The sequence below is a fragment of the Gigantopelta aegis genome, chromosome 3 (assembly GCF_016097555.1).
Source record: "Gigantopelta aegis isolate Gae_Host chromosome 3, Gae_host_genome, whole genome shotgun sequence".
In the NCBI taxonomy this organism is placed as follows: domain Eukaryota; kingdom Metazoa; phylum Mollusca; class Gastropoda; order Neomphalida; family Peltospiridae; genus Gigantopelta; species Gigantopelta aegis.
In genome coordinates, this window is record NC_054701.1 from 17,749,670 (window position 1) to 17,768,544 (window position 18,875).

At 40.2% G+C, this 18,875-nt stretch overlaps 1 protein-coding gene across 1 annotated transcript; it reads left to right on the forward strand.

The window, feature by feature from the left end:
* The first annotated feature begins 2,201 nt into the window (after positions 1–2,201).
* LOC121367623 (protein RD3-like) lies at positions 2,202–16,692 on the forward strand. The gene is made up of 2 exons (XM_041491910.1): positions 2,202–2,240; positions 12,262–16,692. The coding sequence occupies exon 2, from the start codon at positions 12,338–12,340 to the stop codon at positions 12,929–12,931; it is 594 nt and encodes a 197-aa protein (XP_041347844.1). The 5' UTR covers positions 2,202–2,240; positions 12,262–12,337; the 3' UTR covers positions 12,932–16,692.
* The last annotated feature ends 2,183 nt before the right edge of the window (positions 16,693–18,875 follow it).

Consider the following 18,875-nt stretch of genomic DNA (forward strand, 5'->3'; position numbering starts at 1 on the left):
TAGACTTTCTGGGAATCCCTATCCCTTATTTTGCCCCTGGTAGTGAAAAGTTGGTATGATGTACAAGCTGCCTTATCTTTTATGTACTGTTAGTTAAAACGCAGTTCAGTTAAAACGGAGATATTGTCGGTCTGACATTTACAGGTATTCGTTTTGAAAAACCGATCAAAGTTTTAATATTATTATTTTAATTTTTTTTTAAGTGATCCCCTACTGTGGGATAAAAATGTTCTGTTCTTTTTATTTCCATCTTCATCAAATGAATCAACCGCATTGATATTGACAGCTGATAAAAAAGTAGTTTCATTTTTGTTAAGGCGGTGTATATATTATTTGGCACCCAAGATAAATGATTTTAATAATGAATACCACTACTTCCGTTGTTTTTATAAGCGGTGATATCCCTCCATAAATTTAAATGTTTGTAACATTTTATAAAGAATTGCTGAATAAACAAATGACAGTAAGTAAAAATCATCAGTTATGACCAATTAAATCTGCAATTGAGGACATCATATCAGACAAGTGCTGGGGTGCAGAAATGGAAAATATTTCACTAGCCCGCTGAACCAGAACCAACTAAAATTTACTAGCCCGTCAAAATTTCTACTAGTCTGCCAGCCTATAGAAAATATACTTTTGTTTAGCAATATTTTAATATCACTGGCGCAGGAAGGGGGGGGGGGGGGGGGGGGGGGTGTTGGGAAGAAGCCCCCTTTTCTTGATCCAGTAGCAGCATGTATGTGCCCCCCCCCCCCCCTTTTGGCACCTTCCTACGCCACTGTATGTATATATATATATATATATTTAATGACAAAAACAGTAAGGACACTTGGTAAGTTATCAACACCACGTGGCAAACGAACAACATTATACGGTATCCCGGTGGGATATTGGGTTATTGAAGTCTGGTATCCAAAATTAAATTCTGGTATCCCCGGGATATCGGGATACCGTTATTCTCGAACACTGATATATATATATATATATATATCATAATTTGTCATCGTCTATCCATGGTATAAATAGCAGGCTGTAGTCGTCGTCCTGTTGGTTAACATCGCAGAACATTTGAAGTTTGCTGACGTTGAAGTTTGTTTTATATGTCCGCAGAAAGAACCGATGCCAGCAGTATATTATTATTAGTAGATTTAAATTACCAGGATGTGTGCCACCTCCTTATCATTGGACCGACCATGAGTTTCGGTTTTGATATGATAGGTGCTTTGAATACACCTAGAAAAGGCTGTTTTACCATTCAAGAATGAAGAACCTGCAACATGGCACACCTGACTGAGAATTAAGCATTGATGACATTCATAATAAATCTGTTTATTCCGGATTCTTATGAAAGTAAAATTCTGCGTGATCGGTAAATCACACTTACATCAAAGTTTGATGACTGCCAAGCCATGCATCTAAAAATGCACTAGGGTTGCACTAGAAGAAGCTCGGCACACACAGACCACACATTCACATTGATACTGATATCTTTATGGAGGCGAACTGGTACCTTTGTGGGGTGAACTGGTTATGCATGTGGGGGCGAACTGACATCCTATTTGGGAGCGAACTGATTGGGGGCGAACAGACCTGGGGTGGAACTGACTGGGGGCGAATTGGGTTGGGGCAAAACGTCTGGTACCCATTCCAGCATACAGTTAATTTAGGCTTAGGTTTAGTGTTAGGGTTAGTGATGGTATTAGCATGCATGCTGGAACGTTCGTTAGTCTTTCCATGAAGTTTAAAAAATCAACAAATTACTTGAAATGTCACCTGACAATTTCTGAGTGACATTCAATGATTAAAAGAAAGTTGGTCTTACCAAACGAATTTAAGAAATCAGAAATCTTTTTTATGCTGCAGGTTATGACCTCCACATATTCTCTGTTAGCCCAATCCTGTTGAATTGGCCTTTGGTGAAGAGCTTGCTGTTGATGAGAAGTCGCCATACTTCCTGAAAAAAATAACTAATTTTTGTATAATATCCCGATGGTTGGTAAAATATCAGAGTACCAGTCTGTAAGTTAGTGTAAGCGTTTTGTTTTGTTACATCGACTCGCATTGGTCTAAGTCCTTGACAGCTGCCATATCAGATTCGTCAATACAAATATGTCAGTTTTACCAAGTGAACTGGATTGCTATTGGATTACTAATTTATATAGAGCCAATCAACAGTTCCATGACAAAACGCAACATTAATGGACGACAGTGTAAATGTTTTGCTAGTTCGATTCCAGGTTTGTTTGTTTTGTACAATTGTTTTATGGCTAAGATAATAATTTATTTTACATGAAACAAAAGAGAAATAACTAAGCGAATATAAGAACAAAAATGAAAGCCTTTCGAAAAGGACATCCGAAAACAATAATCATGAAACCAGCTTGTCTTCAAAACATCGGTGTCTCACTGTCACAGTGTCAGTGTCAGTGTGACAGTGTCTGTTGTTCAACTTGTTCAGTTGTTGACGCAATGACAGTTGGTGAGAACGGATGACTGGATTGCAGACGGCATTCTTGTAGTTTAATCAGAAACTAACATTGGATAGACTTTATTTTCCTTTTCCATCATGGAATAATGTATAGTCCTTCCCAGCTACATGAACATTGTCATAGTAAATTAGTAAATAATATGTTTGATTTTACGTAAGAAGTATCCTGGACCTATTGAATTCCATCCCATTAACAGGAAAATACTACTCAGTAACTCAGGCATTGAAATAAGTCGAGAATGGTCATTCAGGTTACCGGGAGGTTACCACATGTAAGAATAGTCGAGAACGGTGTTTCATTCTCAACAAGAATTTCACATAGTTTCGTTTCTGAACGTAATTTCATAAACCAGGCAATGCATTTCAGACTTCCTCGGTTTTTTTTATTGAACCATCTTCATAAACAGTATATTCCACTTATTATTGATATTTTATAAAAATAATTGAATTATGTCAACGGGCCATAATTCAGAGAAAAATAATGGCTATTTGGAGAGCAGAGGTGTACTGAATGATAATAAGCTTATACATTAATTTATTTTAGTAACAGAAGCATGTTAAATGTCGACAATCCCAACTAGTTAGGCCTTTGCATCTATAGGTAAATTTATTGTTAGTCTAAACATCAGGATCATAAGCACCTTCATTTTCCACCAAGGTTGTCAAATTCATTTTATGCAAAATATGCCATAACACTTTAACAGCTGACTTGGGATAGGAATTGTTACATTTTGAAAGAATACTCTGAACTAGACAGTGTTTATATACGACGTGACTATATATATGATGGCCGTGTATATAGCCTCCGCTAACGAGGGCTGGCTATATTCAGAGCAAAAATGTATATAGGCGATAAATAAGTATTTGATTGATCCATATTACCGAACCATCTGGAACAGGAGGAATACATACTAAGTACTGTACAAACAGTGTGTTTTCTGAACATGGGAGATGGGGGGGGGGGGGGGGGGGGGGGGGGGGGGGGGGGGGGGTATATGAATCTATGAATAGCGTAATATTGCCCCTACAATACTAATTTTTTTTTAATAATAAATAAAATTAAAAATTACAAGTTATTAGCTGCTGAGGTAGATTATCTGAAAGAGAAACTAACTTCGGACAGTACACAAAGTAACAACTGCTTGAACTTAATAATTTTTCTCATTACTGATCTGTCAAATCTAGTCTCTTCATTTATAAAGGTTTTAATATATTATAATCTTTGTATTTTGTTCCTGTATGCAATAATAGAATCACCGGTACTGTACAAGGAAGAAAAAAAAAATCTTACCTTTTTCCACCCTCATTTTCAATGTTTATTGATCAGGGCTTGGTTAGTTGATACATATGCAGTGATATTAAACTTAAAGTTTAATACAGTAACTCCATTCTTGAAAGAGAAAAGAAGTCGACTACACTAATGAACCAAACAACATAAAATTAGAAGAATACATTATTGGTTTATTGGTTAATTTTTGCAACAGTTATGAACTAATCGAGACAATTTTATCGACTTCATTTGTGAAGGCTTCAAAAGCCACTATTTAATTCAATTCCTTTTTTTTATAACTATATGAACAGTATAAATGAGTTAGCCTTATCAGCCATTGTGATCTATTACCTTACAAATATGGACTGTTTTTCTAATTAATAATAACTTAAATAGACAAAAGAGTTTAGTTTTGATTGGATTGGTACGTTTTCGAAGATGTCTATTAAACCAGTGTTTTCCGATAGGTATAGAAAAGATAAGTACCAGTCATATATTAAAAGCTTGCATGGACTCACTTTTTTTTCTTTCTAGTATTATCAAACGGGTCTTTCTATTAGCTACATATGGTAATTAGTGGCAATCAATATACAAAATTATTTTACGTGCGCTGTTTGTTACGTGTAACCTGTGTTATTTTTCACACTTGCCAGATTGAAATTACGTGCTCTGTATGAGCACAGTCACACTGATACACCTTAAAAGACAAGGTCTGCTAGCCATGGAATCGGTGATTTTCAAAATTCACTAGCCACAGTGAAAAATCTACTAGCACTACTTTTGTATATACGTACATCTGTACTGATAACACTAGAAATAGAAAATTAAAACCCAAAAATGGACAAAACAACCTATAATTTGTAAAATGATTATTTGTGCAAATACCATGTACAAAAATACAAACTGTTACTTTTTGCAAACGGGCATCAAAATAACTCGGAATGTTTTGCGTTTTCAATCAATTTTATATATATTAATGTCATGGATGGGACACAGTTTACTGATAGCCAAATACTGTTTAGTGAAAGCAAATGAAAAGAAGTGACTTGTAAATCAATTTCTTTTGTTTTTGTATGATAGACTTTTCTTGTTTATTTATTTATTTTAATTTTATTTTATTACTTGTTACCAGGCTGGCCCAAACTAATTACTTGGTGGTCTGAGGTAAACAATTCACTAACCCTATTTCACTTTTAAGTTAATACAATTTTACTGTATAATAGTAAAAATAAGATATGTCACCTGAAGAGAGAGAGATATAGCTTAAAAACACTAACATTGGGGGGGGGGGGGGGGGGGGGCAAGATATTCATAAAATACAAAATAGACTTAACTGCAACATTTGGAGTGGGGCTACCATAATCTAGAAGCCCTGATAATGTTGCCACATACTTACAATCACTTTACAAATAATATGTCCTATTGACTATTATTATGTAGTCTTTGTATTTATTAGTATAAAATACATCAGGCCCATAGGAACTGGGGTGGGGGTGAGGGCTAGTGGCTTTAAAACTAATTAACTGTTATTCATTCTGGCCACAGTACATATTTTGTTCCTGCCAAATGTGTTAGCTTTTTAATTTTTATGACACTATATACTGAACTGAAGATAAACATTGTTAACTGATGTATAAATTCATGTTTTGAAGCTGTTTTGTTATACAGTTAACAAACCAACTACAGGGCTTCTAGATTATGGTAGCCCCACTCCCATGGCTAGTGATATTCAGTGTTGGGCTAATAAATAACTACTATCTCCATGCCCAATGGCTAGTGAAAAAAAAACAAGTTGTCAAATGCATTTAAGTCCATTTTGTAAATATGAATATCCTGCTCCCCCCCCACCCCCCCACCCCAAAAAAAAATCTAAGTTTTTTAAGCTCTATGTCCATCTTTAGGTGACATAACCTATTATTCCTATTAGTAAAATTGCATTTACTTAAAGTAGAGCTAGTGAAGTTTTAGTTGTGGCCAGTGAATTTTTTAAATCACTGATCCCGTGACTAGTGGATTTTATAAAAATTCTAGAAGCCCTGCAACTAGATCAAGAGACGTTAGTATGGAGGCATTATGGGCTGTCGGTGAACATTAATTTGGTAATTATAGGTAATAGTCTTATTCAACTTACTGTGCTAGCACAACAAATATGCTATTCAACCTGAGTCATACCTACACACTGCAGAATTCTCTCCCTTGCCGGATATGAACAATGCTATCCTTGCACGGGCTACCTGTAACTTCATTCTCAATTCTGCAGTCCACCTGTTAACACCTGTTAAGCTTTGGCAAAAAGTTTTCTTTACTTGTAATTTTGTGTTTGTTTTTTTGGTTGAACTTGACATACGGTTGGTAGTTGGGAATTCTGTGTTGAATTTACCATGTCCGACGCGAGTTCGTTGACAGCTAGCGCACGGAAAGTTTGTGCGCGAGATGGTTGTCCATTTCTTTTACGACGTAAAGACACACACGTGTTGTGTCCGGACTGTCGGTCTTGTTCTCAAGACCGTCAGTGTGAGATCTGCGCCACGTGGTCTCCTGACCAGTGGGGTCGGTTCGGTTCGCAGACTCAGGTTTCGGGTACCAGCAAAATCTTGTCGTCTGCTTCGGCAGTAGTCGGCAAGTCGGACTTAGTGGGTAGGTCCCATAAGTCTGTAGACACTTCGAAAAGTGTCCGGAAAGGGGGGAAACACAAGGGTGTTTCTTCTTCGGTCCGTGTTACGAGTACAGTTACAGATACTTCGGGAGCGCCCCCCCGGGCTCCTATTGTGACCGTGGTACGTGAGCCGTCTTCGTTAGTGACGGCGCCTTCCTCTGTTTGTGTGGCTTCGTCGCGGGCGTCGCCATCGTCGTTACGGTTACCTTTACAAACAGAAGGGGGGCAGGGTGGAGTCGTCGCGGCACCGGTTTTGACGACTTCATCGGTTACCGAGCACATGCACTCCGTTGTGCATAGGTCCACTGCTTCGTCCGCAGAGCAGGTGGCCCCGACTTTGCCTTCGATTGCTGACAGTCGCTTCGGCACCTCAGCATTCTCAAGGCCCGAGGAGAGTTCTGCCAGTTTGCTTCGAACTGAGCCAGTTGTTCCGATGCCGGGATCCGTCTCTGATGGCATCCCGACCGATGTTTACCGTTGGGGTGGAGGACTCATCCCGTTTGGGTCCTCCGTTTGCATATGTTTACCCCAAGGGTCCGGTGACTTCGGTAGCAACGGACATCTCCTCACAGTTTGCACCGTCTTTGGTCCCTACCTCTTCGACTTTACTCGATAGAGGACGAGGTTCGCGCAGATACCCCTCGGTTGGGGGTACTCTGTGGCCGCAAACTCCGACCGTTCCGCACTTGGCGCAGGAACGACCGTTAGGTTTTCAGGAAACGTTGTTTCGGAGTTTTGTGGAATTTTTTAACGCTTCGCCTCAGTTGGGATCATTGCTTTCGCAGACGGGACCGACGGGTGCGGCTCCCATTCCCCCCCCCCCCCCCCCCTGGTTTTCCGCCAAAACCAGCAGAAACTGCGTCTCGACAGCAGTTTGACGATGCAGTTAGGGATTGTCGTTCGGTTCCTATTGTTTCCGTCTCGGGAGACGCTGCCCCAGGGGCGTCTCGATTAGGGGGAGGAGTCCATATCGATCTTCGGGATCCAGTGGACAGTGACCTGGCTTCAGAGGAAGCGTCGGTTGGACCGGATTCTGTCGCTGACCCAGCTCTCTCTCACTTCGGTTCGGAGGTAGAGGAGGAGTGCGATTATCCGGCGGTTCTGGCTTTTGTCAGGGACCAGGTCCGACAGGTATGCGGGGACGCTATACCTCAGGTTGAGGCCCAGCCTACATTCAAGGGTGTCTCCTTCGGGAACCGTTCTTTGAATTTGGTCACTCCTCGTGAGGAGTCGGGTTTACCACTTGCACAGGAGGCGCACAGTTCACTTTGTGACATTGATGTGTTGATCACTGGCAGTGATCGTATCCTGGGAGTGGGTGTTGATGAGTACCCAACGGCACTGCCTACGGGGAAAATCCTAACGGGAGCGCGCATTTTTCGTGCCGACTCCTATGAGACGTTGGGGGCGGATTTTCTCGAACATCCGGCGGTCGTTCCCGCTAGTGTCCGAGCCGCTTGTTCCCCATCGCCGCATGTGTCATTGCCAATCGCGGATCTGGAATCGTTCGAACGGCTGGCTAAGTCGATGTTCCAGGTTAATAACCATTTAGGTACGTTCCTATTTGGCTTGGATAAGGCTGTCGAGAGCCTTCCCGCGATGGCGAAAGGCTGTTTGGAGGCTGCGTCAAAAGCCTCTAAGCATATCGCTCAGTTATCTGGCCGATTGTTTGCGAACAGTCTTTTGTTACGGCGTGACCATTACCTGGCGGGTTTGAGTGCGTCAAACGTTGCGAAGACGTTTTTTTTTTTCGTACACGTTCGGTACGGGAAAATTTACTTTTCGGTCCCCCATTTTAATATTGTCCTAGACAAGGATTTGTCGCGACCAGTCCCGAACACTCGACCCTCAACCTCTGGTAAACGTCGGTCCACGTTTTCGGGGTTCAAGCCTCCTCCTGTAAAAAAGGCTGCTTTTTTACAGTCGGCTCAGATCCCTAGGGTTCCTGACACTAGGAGGCAACCAGGTAACAACCCGTCTTCCGCTAAGCGAGGACGCAAACGTCGTACTGCGTTCCGTTCTCAGTCCACCAAAGGCGTTGCGCCTACGGGTGGTAAGCGGTTGGGGTGAGGGTACGTGAACGATCGGCAGTTGCTTTCGGAGGTACCGTTAGCAACCATACCCGTGGGGGGCAGGCTCCGCCATTTCCTTCGAAATTGGTGCAAGCTGCCTGGTCTCGACCCCTGGGTTCTGTCGGTCGTTCGACACGGTTACAAAATACCCTTTTCTTCGAGCCCCCCTCTTACTTCCACTCCGAGAATGCCGCCGTTACCGTCCGCGGATCGGCGCGTTTTAGTGGAGAGTATGATTGCTGAGTTTCTCGACAAAGGGGCCATCCAGAGAGTCAGTCTGGACACTCCGGGATTTTATTCTCATCTTTCTTCTTCGCCCGGAAGAAAAATGGGGAATGGAGACCAATCCTAAATTTGAAGCCACTGAACGTCTACGTCGATGTTCCTTCCATGAAAATGGAAACGGTTCATTCGGTCCGGAACCTGCTTCAAATTGGGGAGTGGGCTGTGTCGATCGATCTGAAAGACGCATACCTCCATGTCCCGGTGCACAAGGCGTTTTTGGAAGTTTCTGCGCTTCCTGTTCGACGGGAAAGCGTACGAGTTTCGTGTGCTCCCGTTCGGTTTGGCGACGAGTCCCCATGCTTTTACACGTGTGGTAAAAGCGGTGGTAGGTCATGTTCATTTGTTAGGGGTTCGAATGCATACCTATCTGGACGATTGGTTTGATCCCAGCTTCGTCGCAACAGGAGTGTCAGACCAATGTCGGGTTGGTTTTGGACACGATCCTCCAATTGGGTTTTTATTCCCAATTGGGTGAAATCGGAGTTAACGCCGGCTCAGATTTTCACATATCTCGGAGTGGTCTTCGATCTTGTGGTAGCGTCGGTTCGTCCCACCGATGCGCGTATCCACAATTTCCAAACGTCGGCGCGACGTTTGGTGGGGGAGCAAAGTACTACGGTACGATCTCTCCACGTGGTGTTGGGCCACCTCGAATCTCTGGCCTCATTGATCGTGCGGTTCAGACGATTCAAACGACCACTCCAGTGGCATTTGTCCCCACGGTGGGACGGTCACAATTGGGACACGATAGTGCCTCTGGGCCCATGGTTCACTCATCCGATACAGGAGTGCCTGTCGGACAAGTGCATGTCCCTATCGGTTCCGTTGCACCCCCCTGCTCCGGATCTGATCCTGTTCACGGATGCGTCGCTGCACGGGTACGGGGCGCATCTGTTGGATCAACACATTTCAGGGGTATGGAATCTCTCCGAGAGGAAGCTTCATATCAACTGTTTGGAGATGGAGGCAGTGCATCGTGCCTGTCTTCATTTCCGGTGTGTTCTTCGACACCGTCGAATTCTGTGAGATGCGACAATACGTCGGTAGTGGCATATCTCAATCGTTGGGGTGGAACCAAATCGGAGACTTTGGGTCGCAAAGCTCTTGCGATTTTGGAATTCTGCGACCAACTAGGGACCACTCTGTGGGCGAAACACATTCCTTCATCGGTGAATGTGTTAGCAGATGCCCTCAGTCGACATACCCCTGTTCAGACGGAGTGGATGTTGAACAAAGGGGTGGTCGCAGCGGTTCTTCGGGTGTGGGGCAGTCCACAGGTGGACATGTTTGCCACACGGTTGAACAACCAATTGCCGGTGTTCGTGTCCCCGGTACCGGACACATTGGCGTTGGAGTACGACGCGTTAAGTATGGATTGGACGGGACTGGATTTTTATGCCTTCCCTCCTCCTGTCTTACTCGGCAAGGTGTTGACCAAAGTGGTCCAGGAACCTTGTCACGTGACGTTGATAGCTCCTCTGTGGGTGGCGCAGCCCTGGTTTCCACAGCTCCTGTCACTGTTAGTGGCAGTCCCGTTCCGATTACCAGTGTTGTCCGATCTACTCAGCCAGCGACTGAGTCAGACGGTGTGGCATCCGAAGCCGGAGGTCTTCCGGTTTCACGCGTGGAGGTTATCAGGGCTTCCTTGCGACGCAGAGGTTTTTTCGACAAGAATTGCGCATCTCGTCTCTTCAGCAAAGCGCAAATCTACCGAGTCGGTTTATCAGTGTCACTGGCGTATGTGGGTTCGTTGGGCGAACGCACGGGATTTCGATCCCTTATCGCCTACTGTCAACGATTTAGCGGAGTACTTTCTGGCGTTGGTCCAAGAAAGGAAACTTAAAGTCATGACAGTGAAAAGTCACAGAGCTGCGATTTTCACTACTCTTAAACAGTGTGGATGTCGTGACTTTTCTACCAACTTGGTGTTGCATGATTTACTTAAATCATTACAATCCACGGTTGAACGACCTTCCATTATTCCGAAATGGAATGTCTTTCTGGTGTTGCATGCTCTTAAGGGTGCGCCTTATGAGCCGTTGAGGTTTGCTAGTCTTCGTGCCTTGACGTGGAAGACTCTGTTTCTGGTTTCACTGGCAGCTTGTCGTCGGATCAGTGAGATACATGCTTTTTTGCATGACTTGGTTGATTACAATTCGGACGGGTCTGTCACTTTACGTACCGACCCTATCTTTGTTGCTAAAAACCAGTCTCCAGGGGAAGAGTTTCCACCTACTGTCATTCACAGTTTATCTCGTACACTGTCATCTGATAACTCGGATAGACTTCTTTGCCCCGGTGAGAGCATTGAAGTATTATTTGCAGCGTACGAAAAAAACCGGCGGCAGGGTAAAAAGAGATTGTTTATTTCTTATACCATTAGGCCGGGTGATGTCACAAAAAAAATGCTTTGTCTCGATGGATAGCAGCTACCATCAAGCTAGCATATGAGATGGCGGGTGATCATGTGTTACGGAATTTCTCTGTTAAACCACATGAGATCCGAGCCATTTCTGCTTCCCTGAATTTTCATGACTCTTTAAGTATTATAAAGGTCATGAATGCAGGGGTTTGGAAAGGACGGCACACTTTTGACCGTTTCTATTTCCGGGATATGGCGGTTGGTCCTGACGGTACGCGTAGGATCCAGACAGTCATTGCGGCTCAAACACGTCGTGTCTGTGCGCAGGGCAACGGAAAGGGGTCGACCTCTTTTCCGTCCGACTGCCATCGTTTCACACTTCGGACATGTTTAACACTCCACTCTTTTCTGAGGGATGCTTTTTTTTTTGTAGTGTTGTCTACCGTTTCCTCTCCCTGGGGAGATGTTTTTCCTCCTTTTCATGGGGATGAGTTTTTCTTTTGGGAAGCCCCTTTTTATTCCCAAAAGTTTTTTGACTCCTTGTTACCGTATGTCGTGGTTCGTCCTATCTCCATGTCATTACTTCAAAGGAGCTTTTTGGGTACGGGTAAGTCCTCTATTTTCTTACCTCCTCCCATTAAATGTTGAATTCACGTGCTCTAACGGTGTCATTGCACGTCCGTTATAGCATATTTGTTGTGCTAGCACAGTAAGTTGAATAAGACTATTAGAAAATTTGTTTCTAATTTTCATTATTATTCATACTTACCTAGTGCTAGCACAACAAACTATACCTCCCACCCACCCCTATGAGGCTTTCCCTCGGTGGGTGGACTTTGAACCGAGAATGAAGTTACAGGTAGCCCGTGCAAGGATAGCATTGCGCATATCCGGCAAGGGAGAGAATTCTGCAGTGTGTAGGTATGACTCAGGTTGAATAGCATATTTGTTGTGCTAGCACTAGGTAAGTATGAATAATAATGAAAATTAGAAACAAATTTTCTAAATAAATGTGAACTGCAACCTGTGTTGAAAGGGGAATAACCTTGATGTCTTTGAAATAGTGTGAAATAGATCAGTTCATAACAGTGTTCAATATCTATGTTAACTTCTTTTTATTTTTAGGAAACATTGTTATGACAGATACCATTCGCACTGGTTATTACTGGACCGAGAATCACTGTAACACCATCTGTGGAAAATGATAGGTCTCAAATCCCTGCTAAAGAAAGCCTGGCCAGCCACGGACGCATGCAAACATGCCGAACAGGCTGAGCACCTGGCCATTGCTGACTCGCTGCTGGCTGAGGTGGACTACCAGATCAAAGAGCTGGAGTCGATGCACCGCGAACAGGATGCCGAGCGTCGTCGCCAGGAGACGGGCGTCGACTACAGCTGGCTGGTGAGCGTGATGCCCAAGACGTACGACATCCCGCAGCTGGAGCGACTCGAACTGGAGGAGCTGTGCTACAAGGTGAACAAGGTGGAGTGCGGCAAGATCATTGCGCTGTTCCGCGACGCCATGATCCGCGAGCACCCCGTCAACGAGATCGCCCGCATCATGCGCTCGTGCGTCCTGCAGGTGATCGAGCACCGGCCGCACGAGGAGAGCATGATGGAGTGGATGGCCAAACGGACTATGAGTCTCTCCAACCTGAGGATCAGGATCAGTCCGCGCGTGGAGCCGACGGCAGGCAGTGATGGGATCGAAGATGTCGAGATGCAGAACACGCAACATCGAGAACACCGAGCCATGAGTGTGCCAGACTTCTCCGTTACCCGACTTCCAGTGTGAACAGCAAGGGGAGACAATCTAGGTTTTTTTTGTTTTTTTATACACAGTCTCACTGAAATCAGATTTCACTGTCCTCCTTCCCATCTAATGATCGTATCTCCTAACAATAAATCTATAGTCCATCACATCCTACAAAAATTATTTTTGTAAATAGTTTCAGTTTGGTTTGACGTAAGAAGAAAAGTAAAAGTGTTTTGGAAATAAGAAAAAAATACTATTTTTGTGTCCAATTTAGAAAATAATCGGCTCAGAATTAAATAACTTGTAGCAAATTGCATAGCACAAAAAAAGATGTTCTTCATGGGATGGACTAATAGGATAAGATGTTAGAGCTAAGATCAACCTATGGTCTTTCTGAAACTGAAATTATTTATAAAAAATATTTTGGTTTGAAGACGGGATGAACTATAAGTGCCTAGAATAACTATGTAGTTATGGAGATCTTAGTGCTCAGATAGCTTTATGGAATGGGGCCCTAACCAGTCAGTGTTGTTGGCACCAGTTCTGACCCTTCGGGCTCTGAGAATTAAACATTTCTTCTACCTAAATTTAGGTTTGAAATTTCTGTATGAACCATGTAATCAAATCACTGCTGACGTAAATCGGCCAAAAGATTGATGCATTAAATAATCAGCAGGACATGTTGTTGTTTAGTCTGAGGAGGTGACAAGGAGTGATTAGTAAGATTTGGTATCGGTCAGACTGATTTTTATACAGCTACTCGTTTATACAGCTCATAGCTTACAGTAGTGATCAGTCACATATATATTTCATTGATAGAATGCAATGCGCCAAAAATGTAATTGGTTTTTTTTTCCAGACAACTATTGGTATATATACAAGTAGTAGTTCATATAATTATAGATTGGTAATAATAGAAGGCAGTATGTTAGATCAGAGATCCATTTATTAGTGATAGAATGCGGTGCACAAGTCAAGTGAAAACATTTGCTCAAAGAACTGTTTTGTTTAACAAACTTCCGCAAACTTTTTTAAAATTTCAATTTGCTCTTTTTCCAACAGTATTCTCCTTGTGGTTTTTGTATGATAACACAAGAATGTGTTCTTATCCTTTCTAGTCAGACTATTTGTGTGTAAGTTCAAGTTATCGATTACTGGTCACAGACAAAAAGTACCTAGTCAATTTGTTAGTGTGAAAAATGAAAGAAATAATTTCTGTGATACTTTAAAATAATACCTATAATCAAATTAAAACCATAATAATAATCAGATGTTTGAAAGCCAATGAGCTATTGATAATATTTTACACATGCTAAATGTTTTAACTGATATGTCAAGTTCCCGGTACATTTTATAAATAAATGTCTCTTAAAGCAAGAAAAAGGCTAAATGGTCTTTTGATTTCAGTGGTGGGGTTTTTTCCCACTAAAGAATTAAGTGGATCGGAAAACAGGCTGTAGGCCCATATGTAGCTGACATTGTATGCTGTAAAATCAAGTGACCAATAAGCATAAAACATATGACTTTTTTAAAATGTGGTTGCGGGTGTGTTTATTTGGAGCTGATACTGTATGTGTGTGTATATGGCTGGATATGGTAATGTTAATATGAATGTGTTGAGTAAAAGCTATGCCATTAATTTTCAACAAATCTAGTCAAACAAGATACATCTATCAGACTTAAGGCTGTGTCAGATTAGACGACGTGACGCAAATCCAACTGTGCCAGAAAATGTATTTGGCCAAGCGGAATTTGACACGATTGAACATTTTCAGTCCCAGTCTGATGCCATCGTATAGTGTGAATGCAATGCAACCGTCCAGTTGAGTCATGTCGTCTAATGTGATCTAGGATTTACACATATAATTCTAATAATTTTCACTTGTTCCAGACATTTGTAATTTCATTTGATGAATGATGTTTTGTCCATCCGTCCAATACGAGATAACATTCCTACCTTTTTGTTTGCATCCATTTCATGATGTCATTCTGCTACATGCTATGTACATGTATGTATAACACTCATTGGATTGTATGTAAAACTTTGAAACCATCAAATTAACTTTTAGTTTGCATCCATTTCATGATGTCATTCTGCTACATGCTATGTACATGTATGTATAACACTCATTGGATTGTATGTAAAACTTTGAAACCATCAAATTAACTTTTTGTTTTTCTAGTGGTTTTATTGCTAGCTTCTTTCATTGATTGCTATTTTCATATCATTCTTATGTTGATTTTTATTATATAGCATTCCACTGCCTAGCATTGTTATCCCAGTGTCAAGTTGGTTTTTTCAGTCTCAAACATTGCATAAAAAAGGAACATCTATTTACATGAACTAGCCAGAGAAAAGTCTTCAGAAATGTCTCTAAAGTTTAAATTTGGGCTAAATTAATGGTTATTCTGTTATACAGATTGTGATTAAGCACGATTTCGTGTTTGAGAAATCTGTTGATAATTGTAAAGTTTTACATCTTGATTTTGTATGTTTAATTCTTTCCATCTGTATAACCAGGTGCAGGTATAATGTATGGCTTACATGTATTTGATTCATCATTTCCTCACCTGACAAAATGCAGCGAAACCCACTAAAGCACCATAGTATCATGTAGCTCTCTCTGTGTTCAATTCCCTTTACCTGTTTTTAGCTGAATATATTTTTTAAAAACCCACAAAAACCTAACCTATTGCCTTGTCTTCAATCCCATATACATGTATCTCTCTAAAAATAAAACCCAAGTTAGAACTATATTCTGTTGAAATTTTTTAACTTCCAAAAACCCCCAACATATATATATATATTTATTACCCATATGGTCTTCAGTAAACGGTTACATAAATGTCGTATTTTCCCCATGCTATTTTTATTGCCTGGGTCATAACAATACCTTGAAAATTGTTATAGCACACTACTGACATCACAAGTCACTTTTGCATCTGCAAGCTTGTGACAGTTGCGCTTTCTGAACTTGACACCATTCCACATCACTGTAATTGACATGGCTTAAGGTTATTAACACTGATTGTGAAGCGATTACAATCATATTTAACGTTTGTTGAAAATCATTGTTTGTGGATAATAAATAAATTATAACATTTGCTGGAAGGCCATATAAAATTTATTAAATTTGTTTGAGAATTATTTTACATCCCTCACTCATGGAATAAAATAATTCCCAAACTTGTTTCATAAATTCTGTATAGCACTCCCGCTCATACAATAGTCTATCTATATATACATGTGTATATGTAATATTGAGCTTTCAAAATGTAGATTTTTAAAATTATTCTTTTTAATATCAAAGGTCCTTATTAGTAGGATTTGGCATACATGTATTTCCCTTTCTTTAACAATTTTTTTTTGATACATTGTTTTATAGAAGATTGTTTATTCAGAATAATATTATATAAATTGTGCTTGTTATTTGTTTTGCAGTATTGTGAAGGTCAGTCATTAAGCTGGCAGTCCTAGGTTAATAGTTTGATTACCAGTGAGGTTATTTAATTTGGTAACAGAGTTTAAGATTTCTCCATGTGAGCTTCAGGGTAATGTGCCTTATACCAGTGACGTGTATTTAGAAAAGGGAAATCCCTTTGCACGAGTGTGTAGTTTGCGTTTTTATGCGTAGAAGATGATCCATACGTAAGTTCATACATTTGTTGCCTCATCAAATTTCATGTAGTAAATGTACATGTAATTAACAATGAATAATAAACATTAAGTTAATGTGTTAAAGAACATCATAAAACCAAAAAATAATTTTGTTCTTCATAGATTTATATGAAATAATTAATTAAAAGTAGGCATGTTTTTAACCAAATGTTGTAAAGTGCTTAATCTACCTCGGTTTTATACAACAAATATACAATTTTCCTTGAATGATATTGTCCAATATTTTCCTGATAACACTAACAAATTACAAGAAATTAACATAAATTTAAGAATACAGTACTTAAAATGTGTTGTGTGCATTTGTAATACCACATGTCAACGTGAAATTTTGTTTCTTAAACTGTGTTTTGTTATCGACCTTTCATGTTGAGAAATTTTAAATTCTTAATTGTTTTCAGTCTTTACATGTGATAGTAATTACTAATGTTAGTATATATATATAAAAAAGACACCCTCACCCATTCCACACCTGCCAAACCTCACCCACATTAGATTCTGTTGATATTGTAGTCATTCCTCAAGTTACTAGATTTGAAACTTAAATTAAGGTCAAATGTAAAATAATCTTGACAACATGGAAAGTGATTTAACATAAGTCAGGAGTAAACCCCCCCCCCCCCCCCCCCCCCCCCCCCCCCCCCCCCCCCGAAAGGCACATTATTTTAACCACAATTAAATCTGTGTATATTCTACACAACACTGAGATTTAACCTGGGTTAACACTGTCTTCTATCCACTGTAAACCTGGGCTAGTTTTTACCTTTGTGTTTTTGTTCTGCCTTGATGAAGTTCATGTAAAAAGGCGAGAGAGAGAGATTTGCCAGTGGCGATGTCATCAACTTTTGTGTTTAGCTTCACCATTAAGTTGTTGTGTTTAAATCCCATTTCTTGCAAACTGTAATGAAACTTGGTTTGTAACATCGCAAACTATAATGAAACTTGGTTTGTGACATTGCAAACTAATAAAACTTGGTTTCTGACTTTGAAAACTCTAATGAAACTTGGTTTCTGACATCGCAAACTGTAATGAAACTTTGTTTGTGACATCATTGCTTCTATGAATGCATGTTTTAAAAATTAAAATTTATGATTTTTTTTTTTAATTTTAAAATTTAATATAATTTATTTAATTAATTAATTTTTGTATTATTATTTTTTTAAACTAGATTAATCCTGAATATTACATCCCAGATTATTTCTTTATTCACCAAAACAGTTTATGGTGGGTGAGACATTTAATTCCATAGAATTCTTGTTTACTGTTGAACTATTTACCCCCGGTATAGATATACTAGTATGTGATTGTGATCATCTCTCTGCTGTCCTTTTGAATACTTTTCCATTGCCACAAAACCTTTGACATAATACATGTAGTTCCATCATTCTTCACTGGATGCTTGTAGTCATGATTTTTAGTCATTTACTTTTGAACTAGTTATAATTATAACATTTACAGATTGGATACTTTTGCTATATATGTAGGCTTTGAAAAGTTTGTATACTTGTTTTTCTATGATTCTGATTTCTATAACTAAAGTTAGATTTTATTGTAGAGTATAATTGTAGTTAAATACTGTCTAGGCTTTAAAAAACCTTGAAATTGTCACACATTTCATCAATGCGGCACATTGTGTGTGGAGATTCATGTTATATTTTATGTGTCCCTGTATGTTTGTGGCATATTCAGTATAAGACCTTGCCGTCTGACAGGAGCTACCACCCATCACGTCCATGACACTAGTTCAACTAGGCTCATTTTTAGCTCCCCTTAGCATGTGTATTAATATGGCAGTATCTTAAAGGTTGACTTTATAATAAAGAAAAGTTAAAACCAGACAAACATGTTTTGCCAAGCTGTAGTCATATATCAAGAGTTAATTTTCGTGAATAGTGACATAATTTGTATGATTTTCCTCATCTGCTCTATAATGGATGTTCTGAAAACATTCAAATAATGTCACATCAATCCCTGCAATTAACAAAATGTCCACGGCAAAAAAAACATGCCATTGAAATAAACCCTGAATATAGTTCAAGGCAAAAAGTGCTGTGGATAATTAAAAACTCCACGGCATTGCCGATTGCCATGGGCAATTGAAGGGGTTGCACATGTACAGCGTCCTTGTTTTTAAATAAAATTCAGCATGGGTATTTTGTAAGACACTTTGCAGCGTTTTAGTGAAAGCAAAAGGATGAATAACATTTTACTCGTTATTGGGAATACAGTGAAATAGAGTTAAACTGTGCAGCTCACAATTCATAATTTAATTATAAAGTTAACCCTTAAATACATGTAGCTCCTCA